We start from the raw sequence: 27,195 nt of genomic DNA on the forward strand, positions 1-27,195 counted from the left end.
CTGAGCCCTGGGAGGTCGGGTTTGAAGTGGATGTAGCTGGCTCAGGCACTGGGCACCATCCCTTCCCCCAGAACCTGACCCGGGAACAAGCCGACTACTGCGTCTCCCACATGAAGCCCTATGTGGATGGCAAGGGCCGCGAACTCCCCACTGCATTCGACTACGTGGAGTTCACCCGCTCACTCTTTGTGAATTGAGCCGCTCCCTGGTCACCCATCCCACACTGCTTGCCCCGTGTCACCTGCTGCATGTACACTCCCATATGCTCGCTCTTTTCACGGTAACCTTAAGCTTGCTTAGCTTGGAGTAAGACTTAGTAGAAAATGGTGCTTCACTAACCCGCTTCCGGTCCAGTCACAATCACCATGTCACTGTGGGGACCCAGATCCATGTCTTGAAGCAGCTGCCCTCATTCCGACTTCAGAAAAATCAAAGCAGCTGGCTCCTCCCCTTCTTGTTCTCCCTTCCTTCCTCCCCCAACTCTGTTTTCATGTAAAGACAAATAAATGACAACTCTTCACCCAAAGCTTTGCTTTTCTTCATTCAGTTCACATCAGGGCTCAGCACAGCAAAGTGTTGCACCCGCCTCCCAGAACCCTCAGGTGGCCACCTCCGCTGCCAGGCGGTCCAGGTCCTCAGCTTCCCGGGGCCCTTGTTCCGTGAACTCCGTGCTCAGCTGCCACACCTTCACTGTGCCCTGGGCATCGCCCGCAGCCAAGAGCTGAGTCTGCTGGCTGTTGAACTCCAGACAGTAGACAGGGCTTTCATCCTGGGTTTGCTTGATGGAAACTGTGGGTTTCTGGGAGCTTCTCTGGAGATCAAACAGCTGCACGTTACCTGCAAGGAGAGTAAGAGAAACTAAACTGGAGACCCGGTTCAGTCCTGCCGCGTGCAGCCTCTGCCCAACCCAGAACCCCAGATACAAGCAAGGCCCAAGCCACCCCTTAAAGAGATCCAGGACCAGTGGCCCCTTCCTACCTTCCCCAGAGGCAGCCGCAAAAACCAAGGGGCGCACTGGGGACCAGCGCACAGCAAACAGGTACTTGAGAGAGAGCTGCAGCGAGGTCAGGGGCGGGGCCTGTAGCATGGAGTACAGGTGGACGTGGCCATCGGTGCCTGCACTCAGGAAGAGATTCCTAGATGGGATGCAGGAGGCCAGGCAAGGGACTTGATGCTGGCGTCTGGGTGGTGCTGGCCCCCAACACCAGACCCCTCCTGGGCTGCCAGGCTTGTGAAGGGCCTCGTCAGTCCTCTCATTAGAGAAAAAGACGATGCCTGGGACCAACCAGCAAAGAGCTGCATGTGGGGCTCAGGGAAGGCAGAAGGTAAGCACTTGCAGCGGTTTGTCATGAGGCCTGGCAGGCTAGGGACCCACAGGACAGGGACACCTGGTGCCACTGTGCCCGAGGCCGAAGCCTCTCCTACCTACCTGTGGAAGGGGGAACAGCTCACAGAGTAGATGGGACCGCCGTGTGGAGAGAAGGTAAACTGTGCCGGGGCCCACAGGGGCACAGAGCTGGGCATCCGCGTGAGGGCCGCCTCTCCAGCTGCCAGGGAACACTTGAGTGGGAAGCCGCCTTCCGTGCCCAGAATGAACAGCCTCGGGTCAAAGCTGGAGAAGGCCACTGCCGTGGCGCCCACCTCAGTCTCTCCCCGAGGATACTGTGGATAAATGGCAGCACAAGGGTCAGAGCCAAAGGCATCAGATGGCACTATCCTAACAGAGCCAGAGAACAGTACAGGGGGAATCACAGCAAGTCGGGCCCACTGGCCACACCCTCCCGCCCCCAAGGCTCACTGGTGCAGGCCAGGGCCATTTGTGGGTACCACATACCTTCTTGAGCTTGGTGCTCCGTGGCAGCTGCTGCGTGACCAGGGCAAAGCCCTCTGTGAGCTGCAGCTGGCCTGTCCCAGTGCCCTGCCAGAGCAGCACCTTCCCATCAGTGGCCACACTCAGCACCTGAAAGCGGTGGCTGTGCCCGGGCTCCGGTAGCCACACCACCTGAGATGACAGCATGCGGGGCGGGATGAAGACAAAGGACACCTGCCCAGGTATCACACTCCACTCCCACCCTCCCTCTTCCAGGAAAAAAAGAATTCTCAGGGAGGCCCCAGAGCCAGGCTCACCCACTAGGGGGCAGGCCCAGAGGGTTCCCAGAGCCCTCTCCAGTGCCAGAATTCCAGCGCTGCAGCGCCTGCAGAAGAGGCTGGGAATGGCCACAGGGCTCTGGGAGTGGCTCCTGAGGGGGTGACTCATGCTGTCAGAGCTCCGAGAATGCAGGAGGCAGCTGTCCAACTGCCAACGCCCGGGTGACCTTCCTAGGAGAGTGGGCGCCCTCTCCCCGCTCTGCCTCAGGGCCCACCCCACCCAGCAGTCCCTTCCCTGACCTGGGACACAGGGTCTGTATGGGTGTCATCTGTCAGGCCTGTGCGCCACAGCAGTGGGTCCTCGGGACGGCTCAGGTCCCACACCAGCACCTCGCCACTGTACAGCCCTCCTGCGGGGACAGTGGGCCTGGGCAGAGACTCAGCCCTGTCCCCAGCCTGGCTTCCTGGCCAAACACCCACCCCGACCCACACACAGGGCCAGGAAACAGAAGCCGTCCCTGCAGAGGGAGTGTCCCGGCCCCACTGCTGCACCCCAGGGAGCTTTGCTGGACACCCCTGCCCTGCATCTGGCAGCTCCCTCCAGCATCGCCTGCCCCATCCCACTGATAGGTTCCCAAGGGCACCTGCCTCTTCCAGCCTCTGCACAGCCCCCAGCCCTGGCCCTCACCCTGGCCCCCTTCCAGACTCCTCTGAGTTCCACAACTGCAGGGCTTCACCTGGGCTCCAAGCCAAGGGGGTCAGGGCCCACCTTCCTGTCTCCCAGCCAGAGGGCCCACGGAAAGCTCGCTGTGCACCCCTGCAGGCCGGGAAGCTGAGTCCTGAGAGGAGAGGAGGTGGAGGCAGCAGGCAACTCACCTGCGACGTGGGAGGGCTGAATGGGGTGGAAAGCCAGGCACAGAACGGCGCTAGGCGCCTCCACCACAGCCGATGGCTGCCAGGGACTCAGGCCTCGCCGGTCCAGGTTCCAGGCACACACGAAGGACTTAAGCGTGCTCCAGTCCCCATGGTCCACCCTGTGCAGGGACAGGCCTGAGCTGGCTGTACCCCTAGGTCAGGCTCCTGTCACCCACCCCACTTCTCTCCCCACTAGCCAACACATTCACCTGTGTCCTTTTCACCACCAGACACTACTGTGGGTACTGAAATGCCCTAGGCTCCGCTCCAGTACTCCAAGGGCGTGGCATTCTCTGGAAAAGGGTCCCCAGGCACCAAGGACAGTCCATGCCATGCAGGATGGGGAAGTGGCTAGCCAGACGGGCAAGGTAGGCAGGCCCAGGGCCACCAGGTAGGGGGGTGGCGATCCTGGCACTCAGCCCTGCTCCCTGCTCTTCTCCTGCCACTTGTCAACCCTGCCCAGAAAGCGTTGAGAAGAGACTCCCAGAATGGGCTCTTGGGGCCAACCCTTCCACATGCAGCTGGAGAGACCGAGGCCCAGCAAGGGTCCTGGGGTGGTACACTGCCCCTCACCCACCCCGAGGCGACTCACCGGCCGTAGGCACAGGCCACCACGGAGCCAGTGGAGTTCCAGGAAATGCCGGTCACATGCAGACCCTGCGCTTGGGCTGGGGGGTAGCCCAGGGTATGCAGACAGGACACCTGCGGAGACATCCCCAATCCTGAGTCCCAAAGCCACCAGCAGGGGGCTTTATGGCCACCTAACCAAACCTCACCTAGACCGGGCCACCCTTAGCCCTAGAGGCCCTCAAGTCTTCCGGCAAGGCCTAGAGGAAAATGTGGGACGTTCATCCTCACATCTGCCCCAGCAGGATGCTTCCAGAAGCCCAAAAGGCAAAGCCTGAGAATCAAGGCCAACCAGGCTCCCGCCCAGAGCAGCGGCTGCCCTCACAGGAGCATTCCAGTTTTCAAGCCTCAGCAGCTGCAGCAGGAAGATAGGGTGGCTGCCCAGCAGCATGAAGGAGTCCAACGTGGCCAAGCGGGACACTCGACAGGAGCCAAGCCAACCACCCGACATCACGTGGTGCTACACGCACATGATTTTTTGCTGGTAGTGGTTAGTTGGTTTTCTTTTTTGAGAGAGTCCTGCTCTGTGACCCAGGCTGGAGTGCCCTGGTACGATCTCGGCTCACTGCAACTGCTGCCTCCCAGGTTCAAGTGATCCTCATGCTTCAACCTCCCAAGTAGCTGGGATTACAGGCGTGCACCACCACACCTGGCTAATTTTTGTATTTTTAGCAGAGATGGGGTTTCACCACATTGCCCAGGCTAGTCTCGAACTCCTGACAGGTAATCTTCTACCTTGGTCTCACAAAGCACTGGGATGACAGATGTGAGCCACCATGCGGGCTGCACACAATTTTTTATCAGGCTCTCTAGCATCTTGCTTTCAGCCCCCACCCAGCCAGAGCCACATGTGAGGAGACTGATGACCAGCCCGGCCAGGGGTAGGCACCAGCTGCCCAGGAAGTGGTGTGTGCCAGGGATCCAAACAGTCTCCCAGATCTTGTAAAGTTTCACATCTGTTGACCTAATGATTCTACTTAAAGAACTATCCACTGAGGGCTGGGAGTGGTGGCTCACACCTGTAATCCCAGCACTGTGGGAGGTTGAGGCAGGAGGATCGTTTGAGCTCAGGAGTTCAAGACCAGCCTAGACAAGACAATGAAACCTCATCTCTACCAAAAATATAAAAATTAGCTGGGCATGTTCGAAAATACCTGTCATCCCAGCTACTCACAAGGCTGAGGTGGGAAGATCACTTGAACCCAGGAGACAGAGGTTGCAGTGAGCTGAGACTGCACTGCTGCCCTCTAGCCTAAGCAACAGACCAAGACCCTGCCTCAAAAAAAAAAAAAATAATTCATTTTGCAAAAAAGTAAAAAAACTATCCACTGGAAAGACCCCATGTTCACAGAAAGCTACACAGCCGGCTCCCTGTGCACTGCCATAGCATGTGCAAGATGCCTCTGCTGTGGAGAACAAGCTGGCAGGAGACCAGGACAAGCAACTCCCCTCCTAGGCACGAGAAATGCAAACACATGTCCACACGGACACCTGTACACCAATGTCCACAGAAGCACTACTCACGACAGCCAAAAAGTGGAACAGCCAACTCCATCAACTGAGAAGTGAATAAATAAACGTGGTCTGTCAATGGAACATTATATAGCCGCAAAAGGAACGCACAACCAATCCAAGCCACAACACTCATGAACCTTGAAAACATGATGCTAAGGCTAGGCGCGGTGGCTCATGCCTGTAATCCCAGTACTTTGGGAGGCTGAAATGGGCAGACCATGAGGTCAGGAGTTCAAGACCAGCCTGGCCAAGATGGTGAAACCCCATCTCTACTAAAAATACAAAACTTAGCCAGGCGTGGTGGTGCACACCTGTAATCCCAGCTACTCGGAAGGCTGAGGCAGAGAATTGCTTGAACCTGGGAGGTGGAGGCTGCAGTGAGCAGAGATCGCACAACCAACTGCACACTAGCCTGGGCGACAGAGCAAGACTTCATCTCAAAAAAAAAAAAAAAAAAGAAAACATGATGCTCAGTGAAAGAGTCAGGCACGAAAGGCCATGTACTGTGTGACTCCATTCATGTGAAATGTCCAAAATACGTAAATCCACAGAGGAGGAAGGATTCGCAGACGCCAGTGCCAGGGAAAAATGGTGAGGGACTGCTCGTAGTTATGGGGTTTCTTCTGGGAAGTCCCAAAAATGGTTGCCCAGTTCTGTGAACCAAAACTCACCATGAGTTGTATACTTTAAATGGGTAAGTTATGTGAATTATATCTCAACAAAGCTATTATTTTCAAACAAAGCTATACAGTGGGCTGGGGGTGGAAGGAAGCTCTTGCAGGTCTGGTAATGTTCACTTTCTCGATCTAGCTTCTGGTTTAAGAAATGTTTACACTTTGTAAAAAATCATCTCAGGAGGCTGGGTGTGGTGGCTCACGCCTATAATCCCAGCACTTTGGGAAGCTGAGGCGGGTGGATCATGAGGTCAGGAGTTCGAGACCAGTCTGGCCAATATGGTGAAACCGCATCTCTACTAAAAATACAAAAATTAGCTAGGCATGGTACCAGGCACCTGTAATCCCAACTACTTGGGAGGCTGAGGCAGGAGAATCATTTGAACCCAGGAGGCAGAGATCGCACTACTGCACTCCAGCCTGGGTGGCAGAGCAGGATTCCGTCTCACAAATTAATTCATTCATTCATTCATCTTGGGAGGCTGAGTCAGCAGCACCTCTTGAGACCATTTGAAGTCCGGCCTGGACAACACAGCAGATCCTAACTCTAATCTTTTTTTTTTGCCAGGCACAGTGGCTCACACCTGTAATCCCAGCACTTTAGGAGGCCGAGGCAGGTGGATCACCTAAGGTTAGGAGTTCAAGACCAGCCTGACCAACATGGAGAAACCCTGTCTCTACTAAAAAAATACAAAATTAGCCAGGCCTGGTGGCAGGTGCTTGTAATCCTAGCTACTCAAGAGGCTGAGGCAGGAGAATTACTTGAACCCAGGAGGTGGAAGTTGCGGTGAGCTGAGATTGCGCCACTACACTCCAGACTGGGCAACAGAGCAAAACTCCATCTCATTCTGTCGCTCAGGCTGGGGCGCAGTGGTGTGATCTCGGCTCACCACAATCTCCAGCAGGTTCAAGCGATTCTCCTGCCTCAGACTCCCAAGTAGCAGGGGTTACAGGCGTCTGCCACCATGCCTGGCTAATTTTTGTCTTTTTAGTAGAGATGGGGTTTCACTATGTTGGCCAGGCTGGTCTCGAACTCCCAACCTCAGGTGATCTGTCCACCCTGGCCTCCCAAAGTTCTGGGATTACAGACGTGAACCACCGCACCAGGCCTCATACAGTTGTTTTGAGGAGTAAATGAGATGCCACAGGAGACACTCTTAACTGGGCCTGGCTCAAAGAAGACCCTCACTACACTGTATATGGGGAGGGATGGCAGCCGGGCCCCCAGGCTCTAGCCTGCCTCCACTGCCCACCCGTTCAGTTTCACTCTGGATGTTACTTCCACTTAGGGTATCCATCTCCCTAACTGTAAAATGGACAGAACACTTCTCTCAAGGATAGCAGTGAAGGCTCACTGACTTATTCTTTGGAAACCTAGCCCAGTACCAGGCAGGACATGAGCCTGGTGAGTGCCGGCTGTGACTAAGACTGGCACAGCTGTTTTCTGTGGGAAGGAAAACAAGGACAGACGAAAGTGGGGCAGGGGCTGGACAGAGGCTGCAGCAGCCCGTCCCCTACCATCTGCTGCTGCTCGGTCCAGTTCACCTCGAAGCCATCAAACGCGTGGCTCTGCCAGTTCTTGTTCAGCTCTCGGATGACCATGGCTTCCACTCTCCGAAGAAAGGCTGCGAGCCGGGGGATGTCACACCGGGATGGGGGCTGCACACTGACAGGCTCCAGGGCCTCCGTCTGCACCTGGGCATCAGCATGATTTCGAACCTGGGCAGACGTGTCAGCAGTGACAATGCTGGCGGTCTGGCAACTTTTCTGGGGGGGATGAAAATGAGCGTCACTACCCAGCTGTCCTCACACAGCCCCTCCCCAACGCCCTGCCTGTCCCTCCTCCCTCCACTTGACCCCCTCCTGGTTGCTGTGGATCTCAGGCTACAGAGCCCCTCTCAGTTAGGTCTGGGTTAGAAATGACCCCTTGACTCTCCTATGTCTCACGCTCAGTCAGTGCCAGCCAATCAGAGCACTGTATCCCTACCTCAGCCACAGTGACCAATTTAGGCCTGGCCATGTGACTCAAACAAGCCAGTGAGAGCCTGCCCTGAGACTTCTGGTGCAATGATTTGGAGGTGCCAGAGGCTCCATTTCTGAAAACGCAGAGGGCAGGCAGAACCATGATGGCTCACAGCAGTACCCTGGCACACACGGTCTGAGCAGGCCCATGAACACCCCAGCTTCACACCACCAGGCCCTCCCTTGGCAGGCAGCCCTCCCAGCACCTGGGTGAGCAATGGCAGCTTCACCATCCACTCTGAGCTGCCCGGTGGGAGGCAGAGCACCACCCCCCAAGGGCCTTGCTATCCCCCCTGCCACCACGCCTATTACTGGTCCCCTGCAAACATCAGAACAGGGCAGGAGAGGCCAGCCTCCCTTTATTTATTTATTTTTTTTGAGACAGGGTCACCTAGGCTGGAGTGCTATGGCGCAATCTCGGCTCACTGAAACCTCTGCCTCCCAGATTCAATCAATTCTCCTGCCTTAGGCTTCTGAGTAGCTGGGACTATAGGAGCGTGCCACCACACCCAGCTAATTTTTTGTATTTTTAGTAGAAATGGGGTTTCACTATGTTAGCCAAGATGGTCTCGATCTCCTGACCTCGTCATCTGCCTGCCTCAGCCTCCCAAAGTGCTGGGATTACAGGTGTGAGCCACCACTCCTGGCCCAGCATCCCTTTCTTACAGATATCCCAATCTTTACCAAACGAAGGCTCTGAGAGGAAGCAATCATTGTGGTCTCTGCTATCTGTGAGGAGCTCTCATCAGGTGGCTACTCAAGGGACAATGACAAAGTCCTGTACTGCCACACTCCCTCCTTCCCATCTCATACAGAATTCCAGCTGGGCCAGGCCAGTCTCAGCAAGCCCGGAGGAAGGAAGGGGCCAGACCCACCAGGACAGTTCTCTTCTGCACACAGAGGTCTCACCACTGGCACCCATCCTCACCTGCACAGCCACTCAGTTCTCTCTGCTTGTCTGTGTCCTAATGAACTGTGAGCCCCCTTGCATAAGACTCTGTCTGATCTTTGTATCCCCAGCACTTTGTATGGTAATTGGCACATAGCAGATGTTCACACACACACACACACACACACACACACACACTACAGCACTTTGGGAGGCTGAGGCAGGTGGATCACTTGAGGTCAGGAGTTCAAGACCAGCCTGGCCAATATGTTAAAACCCTGTCTCTACTAAAAATACAAAAATTTACCGGGCGTGGTGGCACACGTCTGTAATCCCAGCTACTTGGGAGGCTGAGGCAGAAGAATTGCTTGAACCCGGGAGGTGGAGGTCAAAGTGAGCCAAGACTACGCCACTGTACTGCAGCCTGGGCTATGGAGGAAGACTATCTCAAAAAAAAAAAAAAAAAAAAAAAACTTACTTATTGAGCATTTACTTGCCAGGCCTCGTCTGCCTAGTTAGGGTACAGCAGAAAAGAAAATGGGCAGGATCGCTGTGCCCCAGGCACTCACACAGGGGTGGGGGGAGGCCAACAAACAAAAAAAAACCTACCAAGTCCACACAGCACTGAGTACATGCAGACCACGAGAAAGGAAGGGAACAGCCAGCGCGGCTGTCTGCATGGGACGGCAAGGGTGGCCTCTGGGGAGGTGGTATCTGAGCTGTCATGCAAAGGACATGAAGGAGCCGGCCAAGTGGAAAGTTTTAGGAAGGAGTGTCATGGGCCAGAATAAAATGTTATGGTAGAAAATTGCCCAAGTGCAGTGGCTCATGCCTGTAATCCCAACACTATGGGAGGCCAAGGCAGGAGGATCACTTGAGTCCAGGAGTTTGTGACCAGCCTGGGCAACAGAGAGAAACCCCATACCTACAAATTAAACATTTGCCATGCCTATAGACCCAGCTACTCAGAAGGCTGAAGTGGGAGGACCGCTTGAGCCCAGGGAGTGGAGGTTGCATTGAGCTGTGTCTGTGCCGCTGCACTCCAGCCTAGGCAACAGAGCAAGGAAAACAAAAGAGGACATGTTGGGCCGGGAATCATGGAAAGAAGGGAATCCAGGGCGACCCTGGGATCTGCATCGAGAACATGTGGATGGTGCATCCCCAGAAGTGAGGTCACACTCAGGCGGAGAATAAAGGGCACTTCTGTGCAGCCTCCTTTGGACTCAGATGCCTCAGCCACCCATGGGGAGCCATCAAGTATTCTCAGGGGAGGTCACCAGGCTCTGGAGAGCTTCTGACCAGAGATGTGACTTGAAGCCACAGAGCTGGAGGAGGCTGCCGAGGGAGCATGCACACCAAGGAATGAATGAATGGTTTGGGAGATCAGAAAGTGCACGTGCCCAGCAGAGATGTGCAGGGACTACGTGGGAACCTCAAACCCCATGGAAGCCACAATGCTGACAACAGTGCCAGTCGTTAAGAGCTCACTTCCAGGCACTATACCGAGAGCTTCACCCACATCACCTCATTCCTCCTCACAACCGCCCTACAAAGTAAATCCCATCTTCATATTATTAATGTTGGAACTGAGGCACAGAGAAACTGAGTAACTTACCCAAGGTCACACAGCAAAAGGTGATCGACTTGAACCCAGGCAGCCTGACTTTATTTTTTTGAGACAGAGTCTCACTCTGTTGCCCAGGCTGGAGTGCAGTGGTGGTCATAGCTCACTGCAACTTACCTCTGCCTCTCGGGCTCAGGCAGTCCTCCCACCTCAGCCTCCCAAGTAGTTGGAACTACAGGCGCACAACCACCACACCTGGCTTTTTTTTTTTTAATAATTCAGTCTCCGTAGAGACTGTCAAAAATTGCCAATGCCGACTATATTTCAAGTCATCATGGCGGGGTATTGGGAAGTTTTCAATTAGCAATAATCACGCCTCGGATAAACCTCATTGGCTACAATACTGCCACTGCACAAAGCTAGATTTTTTTAAAAATGTTTTTTGTGCCAGGCACAGTGGTGCATGCCTGTAGTCCCAGCTACTGGGGAGGCTGAGGCTGGAGGATCACCTGATGTCAAGAACTTGAGATCAATCTGACCAAAATGAAGAAACCCCATCTCTACTAAAAATACAAAAATTGGCCAGACTTGGAGCATGCCTGTAATCCCAGCTACTCAGAAGACTGAGGCAGGAGAATTGCTTGAACCCGGGAGGCGGAGGTTGCAGTAAATTGAGATCACGCCACTGCACTCCAGCCTGGGCGACAGAGACTGTCCTGTGGAATGCAGAACTTGAGTATTCATACAAAGACCACCAGTGGCTATGCAGGTGGTCTCAGCTCAGCCTATGGGGGCCTCCCAAGCCCTGGCCTCAGCTACAACCTGGGCTCCAGCTTCTTCTGCCACATCAGCTCCGGCAGGGCCATGGTGTGAAGAAGATTGAGACCCGAAATGGGAAGGTGGTGTCCAAGTCCTCTGACGTCCTGCCCAAGTGAACAGCTGCAGCAGCCCCTCCCAGTCTACACTTCCTGTGGCTGCCCCAAGCCTGTGAGGGAGGCCCCTGTGCTGAGGAGCACAGGGAACAGGAGACCCACCCGAGGCTCAGCCCTAGCCTGCAGCCACCTGCAGGGAGCTTACTGCCTGGGAACCCCTTTCCAATGCCTCCAGCTAAAAAACAATTCAATTGCCTTTTTTTTTTTTTTTTTTTTTAATGACAGAGTCTTGCTCTGTCGCCCAGGCTAAAGTGCAGTGGCATGATCTCGGCTCACTACAACCTCTGCCTCCCGGGTTCAAGCAATTGCCTAACTCAGTCTCCTGAGTAGCTGGGATTACAGGCCCGGCTAATTTTTATATTTTTAGTAGAAATGGGGTTTCACCATCTTGGCCAGGCTGGCCTTGAACTCCCAACCTCATGATCCACCCACCACGGCCTCCCAAAGTGCTGGCATTACAGGTGAGAGCCACCGAGCCCAGTCTTCGATTGCTTATTTGTGGTCCAAAATAAAACCTCAACTAGCTCCGCAAAATAAAGAGTGAGACTCCATCTCAAAAAAAAAAAAAAAAGATTAGCTGGGCCTGGTGGTGCGAAACTGTAATCAAGCTACTCGGGAGGCTGAGGCAGGAGAATCGCTTGAACCCGGGGGGCAGAGGTTGCAGTGAGCTGAGATCATGCCACTGCACTCCAGCCCGGGCACAAGAGCAAGACTCCATCTCAAAAAAAAAAAAAAAGAAAAAAATTTTTCTTACGGAGACAGGGCCTCAATATATATATTACCGAAGATGACCTCCAACTCATGGGCTCAAGTGATCCTCCCTCCTCGGCCTCCCAAGGTACTGGGATTACAGACATAAGCCACCTTGCCCAACCAACCTACCTGCCACTAAACTATCTGACCTGACCACAGCCAACTGCATCCTAGTCATTCATGGCGCTCTCTCCTAAACACGCTGGAAGCCTGACTGTACCTCGTGTCACTACACTCTGCTTCATCATCTTTGCAGATGTAGCACTTTTCACAAAAAGGATCCCAGCACCCCTGCACTGCGCAAGCCTAGAGCATGTGCTTAATTTGTGCCTCTGCCACATTTGGTAATTCTCATAATATTTCAAACTTTTTTTTTTTTTTTGAGACGGAGACCCGCTCTGTTGCCCAGACTGGAGTGCAATGGCGCTATTTCAGCTCACTGCAACCTCTGCCTCCCAGGTTTAAACAATTCTCTGCCTCAGCCTCCTGAGTAGCTAGGATTACAGGTGAGTGCCACCACGGCTGTCTAGTTTTTTATGTATTTTTTTTTTTAGTAGAGACAAAGTTTCACCATTTTGGCCGGGCTGGTCTTGAACTCCTGACCTCGTGAGCCACCGCGCCCAGCCCAAACTTATTCATTCTGAATATACATTTGTTATAGTGATTTGTTTTCAGTGATCTTCTATGTACTACTTTAATTGTTTTGCAGCACCACAAATTGTGCCAACATGAGATGGTGAACTTCATCAATAAATGCTGTGTGTGATGTGACTGCTTCACCCGCCAGCTGTCCCGTCATGAGCGTGGTGGCTCATGTCTGCAATCCCAGCACTTTGGGAGGCCGCAGCAGGCAGATCACCTGAGATCGAGTTGGAGACCAGCCTGGCCAATCTGGTGAAACCCCATCTCTACTAAAAAAAAAAAACACAAAAATTGGCAGGGTGCCGTGGCTCATGCCTGTAATCCCAGCACTTTGGGAGGCCAAGGCAGGTGGATCACTTGAGGTCAGGAGTTCAAGACCTGCCTAGCCAACACAGTGAAACCCCCATCTCTACTAAAAAAATACAAACACTGGCCAGGCGCAGTGGCTCACGTCTGTCATCCCAACATTTTTGGGAGGCCAAGGCAGGTGGATCGTTTGAGTCCAAAAGTTTTCGACCAGTCTGGACAACATGGGAAACCCCATTGCTACAAAAAAAAATTTAAAAATTAGCCAGGCATGGTGGCATGTCCCTATAGTCCCAGCTACTCGGGAGGCTGAAGTGAGAGGATTGCTTGAACCCATGACAAGGAAAGACCCTGTCTAGAAAAAAAATAAAGATGTTCCACTGTGGGTAAAATGCCGTCAAACAGTACCACAGGCTACAGAGAAGTGTCTTGTGAAAAAAAGACTCAATCGATGTGGCAAACTTCATTGTTATTTTATGGGATTGCCGTAGCCACCCCAATTGAGCCAGAACCTTTTACCAGCAAAGAAGATTACAACTCACTGAAGGTTCAGATGATTGTGAGTTTGGGCAATACTTTGGTTGGTTTGTGTTGAGATGGAGTCTGGCTTTGTCGCCCAGGCTGGCATGCAATGGCACAATCTCGGCTCAGTGTAACCTCAACCTCTCAGATTCAAGCAACTGTCCTTCCTCGACCTCCCAAGTAAGCTGGAATTACAGATGTGCACCACCACACCTGGCTAGTTGTTTTTTTTTTTTTTTTTTTTTTTTGAGGCAGAGTTGCGCTGTTATTACCCAGACTGGAGTGCAATGGCACAATCTCGGCTCACCACAACCTCCAACTCCTGGGTTCAGGCAATTCTCCCACCTCAGCCTCCCGAGTAGCTGGGACTACAGGCACGCACCACCATGCCCAGCTAATTTTTGTATTTTTAGTAGAGATGGGGTTTCACCATGTTGACCAGGATGGTCTTGATCTCTTGACCTCGTGATCCACCCGCCTCGGCCTCCCAAAGTGCTGGGATTATAGGCGTGAGCCACCGTGCCTGGCCGAGTTTTATATTTTTATTAGAGACGGGGTTTCACCTATTGGCCAGGCTAGTCTCGAAGTCCTGACCTCAAGTGATCCACCTGCCTTAGCTTCCCAAAGTGCTGGATTAAAGCTGTGAGCCACTGCGCCTAAAGCATTTTTAATTATGAACATTTATGTTTTCTGCAGACCTGCTATTAACCTTAATAGATGATAATATAGTATAAACATAACTTTTACATGCACCAGGAAACGGACCAATTCCTGCGACTCACTTTATTGCGGTATTTGTTTCACTGTAGTTCTGGAACTGAGCCCACAGTATTGCTGAGGTGTGCCTATGATCACAGCAATCTGTGTAAGAGATATTACATAAACATCTCAACATAAAATTAACAGACAATCACAACCACAAGCTAAAATGTCCAGAGAAGGCAAGGTGTGTGGGGTGTGGGGTGTGCGTATGTGTGTTTTACCCAGCCAGGTGCCGTGGCTGCCAGCACTTTGGGAGGCCAAGGTGGGCAGATGAACTTGAGGTCAGGAGTTCCAGACAAGCCTGGTCAACATAGTGAAATCCTTTATCTACTAAAAATATATAAATTAGCTGGGTGTGGTGGCACGTGCCTGTAGTCCCAGCTACTCAGGAGGCTGAGGCAAGAGAATCACCTGAACCTGGGAAGCAGAAGTTGCACTTCAGCCTGGGTGACAGAGTAAGATTCAGTCTCCAAAAATAAAGCTGGGCGCAGTGGCTCACGCCTGTAATCCCAGCACTTTGGGAGGCCAAGGCAGGCAGATTATCTGAAGTCAGGAGTTCAAGACCAGCCTGACCAACATGGTGAAAACCCATCTCTACTAAAAATACAAAAATTAGCCAGGTACGGTGGCGCGTGCCTGTAATCTCAGCTACTTGGGATGCTGAGGCAGGATAATCACTTGAACCCGGGAGGCAGAGGTTGCAGTGAGCTGAGATTGCACCACTGCACTCCAGCCTGAGCAATAGAACGAGACTCCATCTCAAAAAATTTAAAAAAAATTATCCAAACTGCTTCAGAATTTTTTGTTTTTTGCAGAGACAGGGTCTCACTCTGTTGCCCAGGCTAGAGTACAACTGCACAGTCTCAGCTCACTGCAGCCTCGATCTCACAGGCTTAACAATCAGACCTCAGCCTCTACTTTCTCCCTATAGCTGGGACTATAGGTATGGCTACCTAGCTGGGTTTTTTTTAAACAGGGCCTCACCATGTTGCCCCAGCTGGAGTACAGTGACAGTCATGGATCACTGCAGCAAACTCCTGGGCTCAAGCAATTCTCACACCTCAGCCTCACAAATAGCTAGGACTATAGGCATGTACCACCATGCCTGGCAATTTTTTTTTCTTTTTCATGGAGATGAAGTCTCACTATGTTGCTCAAGTTGATCTCAAACTCCTAGACTCTGATCCTCCCATCCTGGTCTCCAAAAGTGCTGAGATTACAAACGTGAGTCATCTAGCCTTAATTTTTAAAGATTTTTGTAGAGACGGAGTCTTGCCATGTCGCCCAGGCTGGTCTCCAGAGTTCTCCTGGATTCAAGTGATCCTCCCAACCAGGGCCTCCTGAGTGGCTGGGACTACACCCTCCTGAGTGGCTGGGACTACACCCTCCTGAGTGGCTGGGACTACCGTGCCCGGCTAGCACACCCTTCTGCAGTCATATTCAGCTATACTGATGAATATTACTTTGCTGCTTAACTATTCAGGCAAATAATGTAACAAATGCCAAAATACTAAGGAAAACTTAAGAAGAAAAAAAATATTTAAACTAGTAACATTGCACCTGCAAATCGTCTGTGAATTGGTCAGAAGCCACCATTATTCTTTGTGCTCCGAGATACCTAAGTCAGCTTCCCATGTGTTTGAGATCCCTTTGGGGATGAGACCGAAGTCCATACCCTGCCACCATGCCAGGCAGTGTGTGACTGGCACAAGGGTGAGGCTCCAATAAGAGGCCCCCTGGTAAGGCAGAGAAAAAAATAGGGCCTGAGGGTCAGGATCCTGTCTAAGTGAAGTGTTGAGGACACAGGGCCCAGAGCCGGCCTCACACACCTAGAAAGTGCATTCAGGGCAATACAGAGGGCTGGGCCAGACTTTATGAAATCACACCAGGAGGTCCTCGGAAGGAATCAGAGAACAGTAATTACCAAAGCAAGACCAGTAAGGTCCATCCTCTTGAGTCTGAAGCCCCAGGGATCCTCTGCAGCCTGAAGCCAGCTCTCCATGTCCAAGAGAGCCTGCAGCCATGGAGAAGCCCAGAACGTCAGCACTCCTGCCTCTCAGAGAAAGGAAACTGAGGCCCAGAAAGGAGAGATGTCTCCTGGAAAGTCCACAAGGACCCCTGTTTTAGAAAACCTCCTACCCAAGCCACAAGTTGGACTGAAACTCCCAAGCTTCTCTGACTGAATGAAAACTAAACACTGGTTGGGCGCAATGGCTCGAACTTGTAATCCCAGCACTTTGGGAGGTCGAGGCAGGAGAATCATTTGAGGCCAGAAGTTCAAGACCACCATGGCCAACATGGCGAAACCTCATCTCTACTAAAAATACAAAACTTAGTCAGGTGTGGTGGCACATGCCTATAATCCCAGCTACTCAGGAGGCTGAGGCAGGAGAATCGCTTGAACCCAGGAGGCAGAGGCTGCAGTGAGCCAAGATTGCGCTCCAGCCTGGCAACATAGCAAGACTCTGTGTCAAACAAGCCTGCTCCAGCAGGGGGTGCCATATGCTAGAGAATCTCCTCAGCAAGGCAGGGCCAGACAGGGTGGCTCAGGTCTATAATCCTAGCCCTCTGGGAGGCAGAAGAGGTCAGATCACTTGAGGTCAAGAGTTCAAGACCAGCCTGGCCAACATGGTGAAACTCCGTCTCTACTAAAAATAAATAAATAAGCCAGGAGTGTTGGTGGGCACCTGTATTCACAGATACTAGGGAGGCTGAGGTGGGAGGATCGCTTGAACCTGACAGGTGGAGGTTGCAGTAAGCCGAGATTGTGCCATTGCATTCCAGCCTGGGTGACAGAGTGAGACTCTGTATAAAAAACAAACAACAACAACAAAAAATCCACAGAGAACCTGCTAGCCCAGAAGCTACAGCCAGTCCAGAAGAGGTGCTCACTTAGTCCCAGAGATAGGCAGCTAGGTTAATTCAGAGGAGGAGAGATGCAGCAGAAGCCTGCCCAGGGGTGAAGGCACACAAGAAACCATTCAATTCAGTGTTTCCTAGGTGCACCTGGGACATTAAAAACTACAGGAGACTCACCCCTGCCCTCAAGGAGGTAACATCATTGGAGATAGGCCTGAATATCAAAAATGACCCCCATATCAAGAAAAAGTCTTCTAAAGAGTGGTGATGATTGCGTACTGGCATTATACTTGATGTCTCTGAATTGAACACTTGCTAAAATGGTTGAACGTGCCAGGCATGGTAGCTCACAGCTGTATTTCCAGCACTTTGGGAGGCTGAGTGGGAGGCTCACTTGAGGTCAGGAGTTCAAGATCAGCTGCGTAACAAAGCAAGACCTGTCTCTACAGAAATTTTCCAAATTAGCCAGGTGTGAGGGTAGGCACCTGTAGTTCCACTGACTCGGGAGACTGAGATGGGAGGATCACTTAAGCTCAAGAGTTTGAGGCTGCAGTGAGCTACGATCACATTACTGTACTCCAGGCTGGGATAAAGAACCAGATCACCAGCACTTTGGGAAGCCAAGGTGGGAGGATCACTTGAGGTCAGGAGTTCAAGACCAGCCTGGCCAACATGGTGAACCCCATCTCTACTAAAAATACAAAAAATAGCCAAGCATAGTGGGACACACCTGTAATTCCAGCTACTGGGGAGGCTGAGGTGGGAGAATTACTTGAACTCAGGAGGCAGAGGTTGTGCTGCTACACTCCAGCCTGGGCAAGAGAGTGACACTCCATCTCAAAAAAAAAAAGAAAAAAATGAGTCTACTGGAAAGAAGCTGGATTAAACTAGTGGTTCTCAAATTTTGCTATGCATTAGAATCATCTGGGGAGATTTTATAAAACCAGATTCCCAGGTCATACCGCATCCAAAGTGGTCACAGTAACTGCAAGGAGAAGCCAGGAGCCCACATTTTTCAATACTTTCCAGGGCATTCCAGTGTTGACTATGTTGGAGAAGAGGGATGAGGAGGCACCCTCAGCTGAGACAGTGGGGCAGTCACTGACTCTCAGAAGTTCCAAGCCAACAGCACTGGCTTTCACAGAGCTTTCTGGTCAACAGCCCCATTCAATCCCTTAAGAAGCATTCTAACAATCGCACTTCACAGAAGAGAGATCGAGTTACTAGCCCAGGGACAATCTGCTAATAAAAACGATCTGCACCCTCAAACTCAGATAGAAAATCGAGGTCCAGGACTCTATCCCTCTAAAAGAATAGGGATGTGGCAAGAAAAGTCAAGTCAGGCCAAAGACCATTCATATTTCTCTTTGTTCTTGAGATATGGTCTCACTCTGTCACCCAGACTGGAGTGCAGTGGCGCAATTTCGGCTGACGGCAACCTGCGCCTCCTGAGTTCAAGTAATTCTCCTGCCTCAGCCTCCGAGTAGCTGGAATTACAGGCACCTGCCACCACACCCAGATAATTTTTGTATTTTTAGTAGAGACAGGGTTTTGCAATGTTGGCCAGGCTGATCTTGAACTTCTGACCTTAGGTGATCCACCCACCTCAGCCTCCCAAAGTGCTGGGATTACAGGTGTGAGCCACCACACCGTCAAGACACTACACTCCATCTTAGCCAAAAGGCCAAGATGCGATTCAAGACACTGTTTCTACAGAAAATAAAACATCAGCCAGGGATGGCAGTGCACATGTTTAGTCCCAGCTACTCCGGAGGCTGGGGCAGGAGGATCACTTGAGCCCAGAAGGTATGCTACGATCACACCTGCGAATAACGACTACACTGCACCCTGCACAATACAACAAGACTCTTTTAATACGTTAAAAAAAATTCCTGCTAAAAGTTAAAAAAAAAAAGGTGTAGTAGGCCGGGTGCGGTAGCTCACACCTGTAATCCCAGCACTTTGAAAGGCCAAGGTGGGCAGATCACAAGGTCAAGAGATCGAGATCATCCTGGCCAACATGGTAAAATCCCATCTTTACTAAAAATACAAATATTAGCTGGGTGTGGTGATGTGTGCCTGTAGTCCCAGCTACCTAGGGGCAGAGGTCGAGGTGAACCGAGATCAAGCCACTGTATGCCAGCCTGGTGACAGAGCGAGACTCCGTCTCAAAAATAAATAAACAAGTGCAGTGACTCACACATGTAGTGATCCTACCATTCTGAGAGGATCACTCAAGGTCAGGAGTTTAAGACCAGCCTGTGCAACACAGTGAAACCCTGTCTCTACAAGAAACTTCTTAAAAAATTGGCAGGCACGGTGGCTCACACCAGTAATCTCAGCATTTTGGGAGGCTGAGGCGAGCAGATCACCTGAGGTCAGGAGTTCGAGACTAGCCTGACCAACATGGAGAAACCACATCTCTACCAAAAATACAAAATTAGCTGGGCATGGTGGCACACGCCTATAATCTCAGCTATTTGGGAGGCTGAGGCAGGAGAATCACTTGAACCCGGGAGGCGGAGGTTGTGGTATGCCAAGATTGCACCATTGTACTCCAGCCTGGGCAACAAGAGCAAGACTCGGACTCAAAAAAAAAAAAGCAAAAACAGGGCCGGGCACGTTGGCTCACGCCTATAATCCCAGCACTTTGGGAGGCTGAGGCGGGTGGATCACGAGGTCAAGAGATCGAGACCATCCTGGTCAACTAGGTGAAACCCCGTCTCTACTAAAAATACAAAAATTAGGCATGGTGGTGCGTGCCTGTAGTCCCAGCTACTCGGGAAGCTGAGGCAGGAGAATTGCCTGAACCCAGAAGGCGGAGGTTGCGGTGAGCTGAGATCGTGCCATTGCACTCCAGTCTGAGTAACAACAGTGAAACTCCGTCTCAAAAAAAAAAAAACAAATTACACAAAAATTAGCCAGGCATTTTGGCGCACACCTGTAGTCCCAGCTACTCGAGAGACCAAGGTAAAATCACTTGAACCCGGGATTCAGTGGGCTGAGATCACACTACTGCACTCCAGCCTGGACAACCGAGCAGACTGTCTCCAAAAAAAAAAAAAAAAAAAAAAGTATCAAGAGTAGACTGGTAAACACAAGTGAAAACTTGAGCAAAAGTCTAAAGATTCTCCATTCAGTGTCCAGAAAAGTAACAACCAACAAGTTGCTGCTTTCCAACATCATCTCACTGGAGCTGCCAACCCTGGAGGCCTGGTTGATTACAAACACTTTAGCCTGCACTGAACTTACTACTGGGAAGGGTCTGTGAACCAGAACTTTGACCTATGAATGCATGATGTTAGGGATGTGGATGGAATAAGCATATCATTGCTGTGGGCCGAAACACCAAAGTAACAGATGCTGGGTTTGTTTGAGACAGTCTCACTCTGTCGCCCAGGGTGGAGTGCAGCGGCACAATCTCGGCTTGCTGGAGGCTCCGCCTCCCAGGTTCAACCGATTCTCATGCCTCAGCTTCCCAAGTACCTAGAATTACAGCACCCATCACCACAGCCAGATTTCTTTTTTCTTGAGACAGTCTCACTCTGTCGCCAAGGTTGGAGTGCAGTGGCACAATCTTGGCTCACTGAACCTCTGCCTCCTGGGTTCAAGAGATTCTCCTGCCTCAGTCTCCTGAGTAACTAAGACAACAGGCATAAGCAACTGCACCTAATTATATATATTTTTTTTTTTTTTTTGAGACGGAGTTTCACTCTCGTTACCCAGGCTGGAGTGCAATGGCACGATCTCCGCTCTCCGCAACCTCCGCCTCCCAGGCTCAGGCAATTCTCCTGCCTCAGCCTCCCGAGTAGCTGGGATTACAGGCACGCACCACCATGCCCAGCTAATTTTTTTGTATCCTTAGTAGAGACGGGGTTTCACCATGACCAGGATTGTCTCGATCTCTTGACCTCGTGATCCACCCGCTTCAGCCTCCCAAAGTGCTGGGACCACAGGCGTGAGCCACCACGCCCGGCCAATTTTTTATATTTTTTAGAAGAGAGAGGGTTTCACCATATTGGCTAGGCTGGTCTCAAACTCCTGACCTCATGATCCACCCACCTCAGCCTCCCAAAGTGCTGGGATTATAGGCACAAGCCACTGTGCCCAGCCAACTTTTTTTAAAGACAGAGTCTCATTCTGTCACCCAGGCTGGATGGCAGTGGCACCATCTTGGCTCACTGTAACCTCTGCCTCCAGGATTCAAGCAATTCTCTTCTTCTGGGAGGCCAAGGTGGAAGGATCACCTGAGGCCAGGAGTTCAAGACCAGCCTGGCCAACATGGTGAAATCCCATCTCTACTAAAAATACAAAAATTATCCAGGTGGGCCAGGCACAGTGGTCCACACCTGTAATCCCAGCCCTCTGGGAGGCCAAGGCAGGCAGATCACTTTAAGTCAGGAGTTTGAGACCAGCCTGGACAACATGATGAAACTTTGTCTCTACTAAAAAGATAAAATATTAGCTGGGCATGGTGGGGCTGAGGCATGAGAATCGCTTGAGCCTGGGAGGTGAAGGTCGCAGTGAGCCGAGATCACACCACTGCAGTGTAGCCTAGGCAAAAGAGCAAGACCCTGTTTCCAAAAAAAAAAAAAAAAAAAATTAGCTGATACACGCCTGTAGTCCCAGCTACTTGGAAGAGAGGCTTGAAAATTCTTGAGTCTGGGAGGCAGAGGTTTCAGTAAGCCTGGATCATGCCACTGCACTCCAGACTGGGAAATAGAGCAAGACTCTGTTTAAAAAAAAAAAAAAAAGCAAAGAAAGAAAAAGCAACTTGGGCAGGCACAGTGGCTCACACCTATAATCCCAACACTTCGGGAGGCTGAGGCAGGAAGACTGCTTGAGCCCAGGAGGTGTTTGAGACCAGCTTGAACTACTAAGACCCAGATCCTCTCTCTATTAAAATACCTAAAAATAGGCCAGGTGCGGTGGCTCACGCTTGTAATCCCAGCACTTTGGGAGGCCGAGGCAGGTGGATCAAGAGGTCAGGAGTTTGGGACCAGCTTGTCTGATATGTTGAAAACCCATTTCTATTAAAAAAAAAAAAAAAAAAAAAAAAATACAAAAATTAGCTGGGTGTGGTGGTGCACACCTGTAGTTACAGCTACTAGGGAGGCTGAGGCAGGAGAGAATTACTTGAACCCAGGAGACAGAGGTTGCAGTGAGCCTATAACATGCCACTGCACTCCAGCCTGGGTGACAGAGACTCTGTCTCAAAAAAAAATTAAAAATTAGCTGGGCACAGTGGTGTGTCAGTAGTCCCTGCTACTGAGGAAGCTGAGGCAGGAGGATGGCTTCAGCCTGGAAGTTGGAGGCTGCAGTGAGCCAAGACGGCACTACTGCACTCCTACCTGGGAGACAGGGCAAGACCCTAAGGAAGGAAGGAAGGAAAAAAGAAACTAAGGGAGGGAGGGAGGAGAAGGGAAGAGTGCAGAGAGAATAAAAGAAAGGGAAAGGAGGAAAGAAAAAGTAACTTGCCACCTTCTTCTGGCCCTTGAAACATTCTTACAACATATAAGAATTTCCGGCCGGTGCGGTGGCTTATGCCTGTAATCCTAGCACTTTGGGAGACCAAGGTGGGTGGATCACCTGAAGTCAGGAGTTCAAGACCAGCCTGGCCATGATGGTGAAACCCCATCTTAAAAAAAAAAAAAAAAGAATTTTCTTAGTTAAGACAAGAGCTGGCAGTGACTCAAGTGAACCACCCTCACAGGTAAAAGCCTTCACACCCAAGTATTAGAATCATTTTCGGCCAGGCACAGTGGCTTTTTTTTTTTTGAGATGGAGTCTAGCTCTGTGGCCTAGGGTAGAGTGCAGTGACACAATTTCGGCCCCCTGAAACCTTTGCCTCCCAGGTTCAAGTGGTTCTCCCACCTCAGCCTCCAGAGTAGCTGGGATTACAGGTGCACATCTTCACACTCACCTAATTTTTTGTATTTTTAGTAGAGAGGCCAGGCTGGTCTTGAACTCCTGACCTCAGGTGACACACCCGCCTCAGCCTCCTGGGTGTGGGATTACAGGTGTGAGCCACTGAGCCCCATCCCAACCTAGAATCTTCTAGAAATGTTCAGCAAGCAAGAGCTATTTCAAGTGTTGTTTAAAAGCCAGTGCATCTGAATCATCAACTGACCTGTGGTAAGGATGGACAGTTAACTACAGCACCCACTGCCCTGGCTTTCCATGAAAACAGTTCTTATGCAGCACAGCAAAGTGGGAAGTGATTGGAAGCCAGATCTGATCCTGGCTTCAGCTGTGCAGATTTATAGGCCTGCAGCAAGAAATCTGTCATCAACGGGCGGATTGCCTGAGCTCAGAAGTTCGAAATCAGCCTGGGCAAGAGGGTGAAACCCCATCTCTACTGAAATACAAACAACTAGCCGTGCGTGGCAGCACGTGCCTGTAGTCCCAGCTACTTGGGAGGCTGAGGCAGAGGAATCACTTGAACCCGGGAGGCAGAGGCTGTAGTGAGCCAAGACTGCACCACCGTACTCCAGCCTGGGCGACAGAGCAAGACTCCATCCCCACCCCTCAAAAAAAGAAAGCAATCAGTCCTCAAGAGTAAGACTTCATGGAAACCTCACCGGCTTTGAGGAGGATCTGGCCTCTCTGCAGGTTCAACCACCTGTGCAGCAAGCTTAGCCTCAGTATTCTCTTCTGGGACATGGGCAGCACCTGATGCTGCTCATTTTCACTCAGAGGGAAAGCCTAAGTCCTCTAAAAGGCCCTACCTGACTTGTTTTTCCTTACCTTACCCTCTCTGACCTCACCTGGACCACTCTTCCCTCCCCATCACTCCGCTCCAACCCCACCTGCATCCTCAGACAGATTTGCCTTAGGGCCTTTGCATCTGACTTTTTTTTCCCCCCTGTGGAGTCAGGGTCTCACTCTGTTACCCAAGCTGGAGCACGGTGGTACAATCATAACTCACTGCAACCTCGAACTCCTGGGCTCAAGGCAGCCTCCTGCCTCCGCCGCTCAACTAGCTGGGACTACAGGCACCATGCCACAGCACCCTACTTTGCACTTGACTTTTCATCTGCCTAGACGACTCTAACCCAGATATCCACTCAGCCCATGATCACTCCTCCAAGTCTTTGCTAAAATGTCACCCTCTCACTGTAGCCCACCCAGCAAACCACCCTCTCAATCCCCAACCCAGTCCTGCCAGTCTTTCAGCCTTCTTTTTCTTTTGTCCATGGAACTATTCACCTTCTAACACTACTTGTTAAATATACTGTTAACGTTACAGCCCCTTCCACCACCCCATGTAAGCTCCAGAAGGGAGAGATGTCTGTCTGCTTTTCTGAGTCCCCAACCCAGAACAGATCCTGGCACACGGCAGGTGCTCGAGCTCAAAGTCTGCACAGACCCCTTGGCTGAAACCGTGACCTCGCAGCAGCCCCGCCCCTCATCTCATCAGAGAACCTCCTTTTGTGCACGTTTGATTAAACAACTGGAAAACTGGCTTATCTAGAATTTACGATGCAGTTTGGGCATTAAAAAGAAATATAGAAAAAGGCCAGACGCAGTGGCTCACACCGCTTTGAAGAGCTCACTTTGGGAGGCCAAGGCAGGTGGATCACGAGGTCAGGAGTTCAAGACCAGTCTGGCCAACATTGTGAAACCTGGATCTACGAAAGATACAAAAAAATTAGCCGGGCGTGGTGGCGGGCACTTTTAATCCCAGCTAAAGGGAGGCTGAGACAGGAGAATCGCTTGAACCTGAGAGGCGGAGGCTGCAGTGAGCCGAGATGGTGCCATTGCACTCCAGCCTGAGTGACAGGGCGAGACGCTGTCTCAAAAAAAAAAAAAAGCCTGGACTCAGTGGCTCACGCCAGTAACACCACCAGCACCCTGAGAGGCCAAGGAGGGAGGACAGCTTAAGCCCAGGAATTGGAGACCAGCCAGGGCAACATAGTGAGACCCCCAACTCTACCAAAAAAAAGTAAAAGAAAGAAACAAGCAGGCATGTTGGCGAGCGTCTAAGGTCCCAACTACTCTGAATGCTCTGGTGGGAGGATCACTCGAGCACCGCAGGTTGAGGTTGCAGTGAGCCAAGATCACACCACTGCACTCCAGCCTGGGCGACAGAGCGAGACCTTGTCTCAAAAAAAACGAAACAAAACCTAAAAAGTTGTTTGAAATGCTTAAAAACTGCAGTTCACACAAAATCTTTCAAAACTTGGGATCCTTGGAGGTGTTGTTTTTCCATTTTTTGTTGTTATTTAAAGAATGGGCCGAGAGTATCCTCTGGGTTAGTTTCTACGCAATAAACTGGAAAGGCAAACGGTGGGACACCTGAACCCGCCCGGCGGCCGCGCTGCGCCCACGCATTCCCACCCGCGTACCTCCGCGCGGGACCCGCGCCCTCACCGTCTCCCCGCGGATGCCCTGGACGACCCTCCACTGCGAGGGCACGGACGCCATACCCAGGGTCTCATCCTGCAACGGTCCCGGCCGCCCTGGCCCCGGGCCGCTCGCAACCCCGCCGGTTGCCAGCGCCGCAGCACCCGCGCTTCCCACCAGGCTGAGCAGCCAGCGCTGCGCGCGGGTTGCCATGGAGACGGCTCCGCCCTCTCGCGCCGGTCCACTAAGACGTGACCTTCGCCACTACACCGCCATTAGCGGAAACCGGGAACCTGAGGCTTGCGGCGCCATGTTTGAATTGGTCGCAACGCCTTCTGCAAGGCCGGAAAGAAAGAAAATGAATGATTCTTCTTGGCAAGAGAGAGAAGCCTGACCAGTTTTGCATACCCTGTATCCAGAAAAAGCAGGATCAGGGCAAACGCGACTACCCCTATGCAAGGAAAACTGCGGAAGTGAGGCATTGGTGCCAGATTCAAAGATGGCGCCGAGCGGCCAAGCGCAGAGGCGAGGCGAGGGCGGGAGCCTGCGGCTGTCCCGGGCCCGCGAGTTCTGGGCCTGGGCGCGCAGATCTGGTTGAGCAACCGATGCTTCCAGAAGATCCGAGAACCACGCCACTCTAATTGGCTGCCACCTCGACGCTAAGTGGTCTCCCTTTGATCCTCAGTCTCTGTCTCAATAGAATGATGAAAAATATCCCTACGCACATCCTAAATGTGGTTGAAAAGTTGTGAAGCCCAAATGAGGTCTTCTACAGAAAAATGCTTATTAAATCGAAATTAAAACCAAATAGCCAAATTATGAGTGACTACTGTGTGTCAGGAAAAGAGCCCAGAAGGTCTTACTAAATTCTCACCCAAGGCCGGGTGTGGTGGCTCATGCTTGTAATCCGAGCACTTTGGGAGGCAGAGGGCGGGTGGATTACCTGAGGTCAGCAGTTCAAGACCAAGCTGGCCAACATGGTGAAACCGCGTTTCTAAAAAGAAAAGAAAATTAAATTCTCACCCTGAGGAAGGAACTGATTTTTTTTTTTTTTTTTTTTTTGAGACGGAGTTTCACTCTTGTTACCCAGGCTGGAGGGCCATGGTGCAATCTCGGGTCACTGCAACCTCCGCCTCTGCCTTCTGAGTTCAGGCAATTCTCCTACCTCAGCCTCCCGATAGCTGGGATTACAGGCACACGCCACCATGCCCAGCTAATTTTTTGCATTTTTAGTAGAGACGGGGTTTCACAATGTTGTCCAGGATGGTCTCGATCTCTTTACCTCGTGATCCACCCGCCTTGGCCTCCCAAAATGCTGGGATTACAGGCGTGAGCCACCGCGCCCGGCCCAGGAACTGCTTTTTATACGTATGTGGTTCCCCGCCCCCACCACGCCCTACCGCAATTAAAATTAAATAACACTGGAGATTCTGACCTGAGGACTAAAAAAATAAAAATAAATAATAACAAATAGAGTGGGTGCGGTAGCTTTCACCTCTAATCCCAGTACTTTGAGAAGCCAAGGCAAAAGGATCGCTTAAAGCCGTGAGTTCAAAACCAGCCTGGGCAATAGGCCACTCCACCTGGCCACAAGACTCCCTCTCCACAAAAATATTTAAAAATTAGCCAGGCATGGTGGCACACACCCGTAATCCCAGCACTTTGGGAGGCCAAGGTGAGAAGGAGCTACTCAGGAGGCCAAGGTGAGAAGATCGCTGGAGACAGGTAAATTGAGGCTGCAGAGAGCCCTGATTGAGCCACTGCGCTCCAGCCTGGACA

General features: G+C 51.5%; 2 protein-coding genes and 1 non-coding gene across 17 annotated transcripts in view; 1 reads left to right on the forward strand and 2 right to left on the reverse strand.

The window, feature by feature from the left end:
- Nucleotides 1-526, forward strand: part of SPTAN1 (spectrin alpha, non-erythrocytic 1) — an 81,799-nt gene extending 81,273 nt beyond the window's left edge. For all 14 annotated transcript variants that reach the window (XM_054244360.2, XM_078329024.1, XM_054244365.2 and 11 more), the window contains one exon: nucleotides 72-526. In XM_054244360.2, coding sequence (XP_054100335.2) covers nucleotides 72-197 — 126 coding nt within the window. In that variant the 3' untranslated portion in view covers nucleotides 198-526. The remainder of the gene's footprint in view (nucleotides 1-71) is intronic.
- Nucleotides 517-25,641, reverse strand: DYNC2I2 (dynein 2 intermediate chain 2). Of its 2 annotated transcripts, none has more exons than XM_009003574.3 (9): nucleotides 25,444-25,641; nucleotides 7,338-7,586; nucleotides 3,596-3,705; nucleotides 2,965-3,122; nucleotides 2,389-2,498; nucleotides 1,835-2,002; nucleotides 1,430-1,662; nucleotides 979-1,116; nucleotides 517-837 (listed from the first exon to the last, which is right to left on the reverse strand). In XM_009003574.3, the coding sequence occupies exons 1-9, from the start codon at nucleotides 25,627-25,629 to the stop codon at nucleotides 834-836; spliced, it is 1,356 nt and encodes a 451-aa protein (XP_009001822.1). In that variant the 5' UTR covers nucleotides 25,630-25,641; the 3' UTR covers nucleotides 517-833. The 2 variants fall into 2 exon arrangements, with proteins under 2 accessions (XP_009001822.1, XP_002743432.1); XM_002743386.4 differs by having other exon boundaries at nucleotides 979-1,136.
- Nucleotides 10,577-10,715, reverse strand: LOC118147922 (U4 spliceosomal RNA). The gene has a single exon (XR_004734624.1). It is a non-coding gene; the product is annotated as a U4 spliceosomal RNA (small nuclear RNA).
- Nucleotides 25,642-27,195: the final 1,554 nt, after the last annotated feature.

Source organism: Callithrix jacchus, chromosome 1 (genome assembly GCF_049354715.1).
Source record: "Callithrix jacchus isolate 240 chromosome 1, calJac240_pri, whole genome shotgun sequence".
Lineage (NCBI taxonomy): Eukaryota > Metazoa > Chordata > Mammalia > Primates > Cebidae > Callithrix > Callithrix jacchus.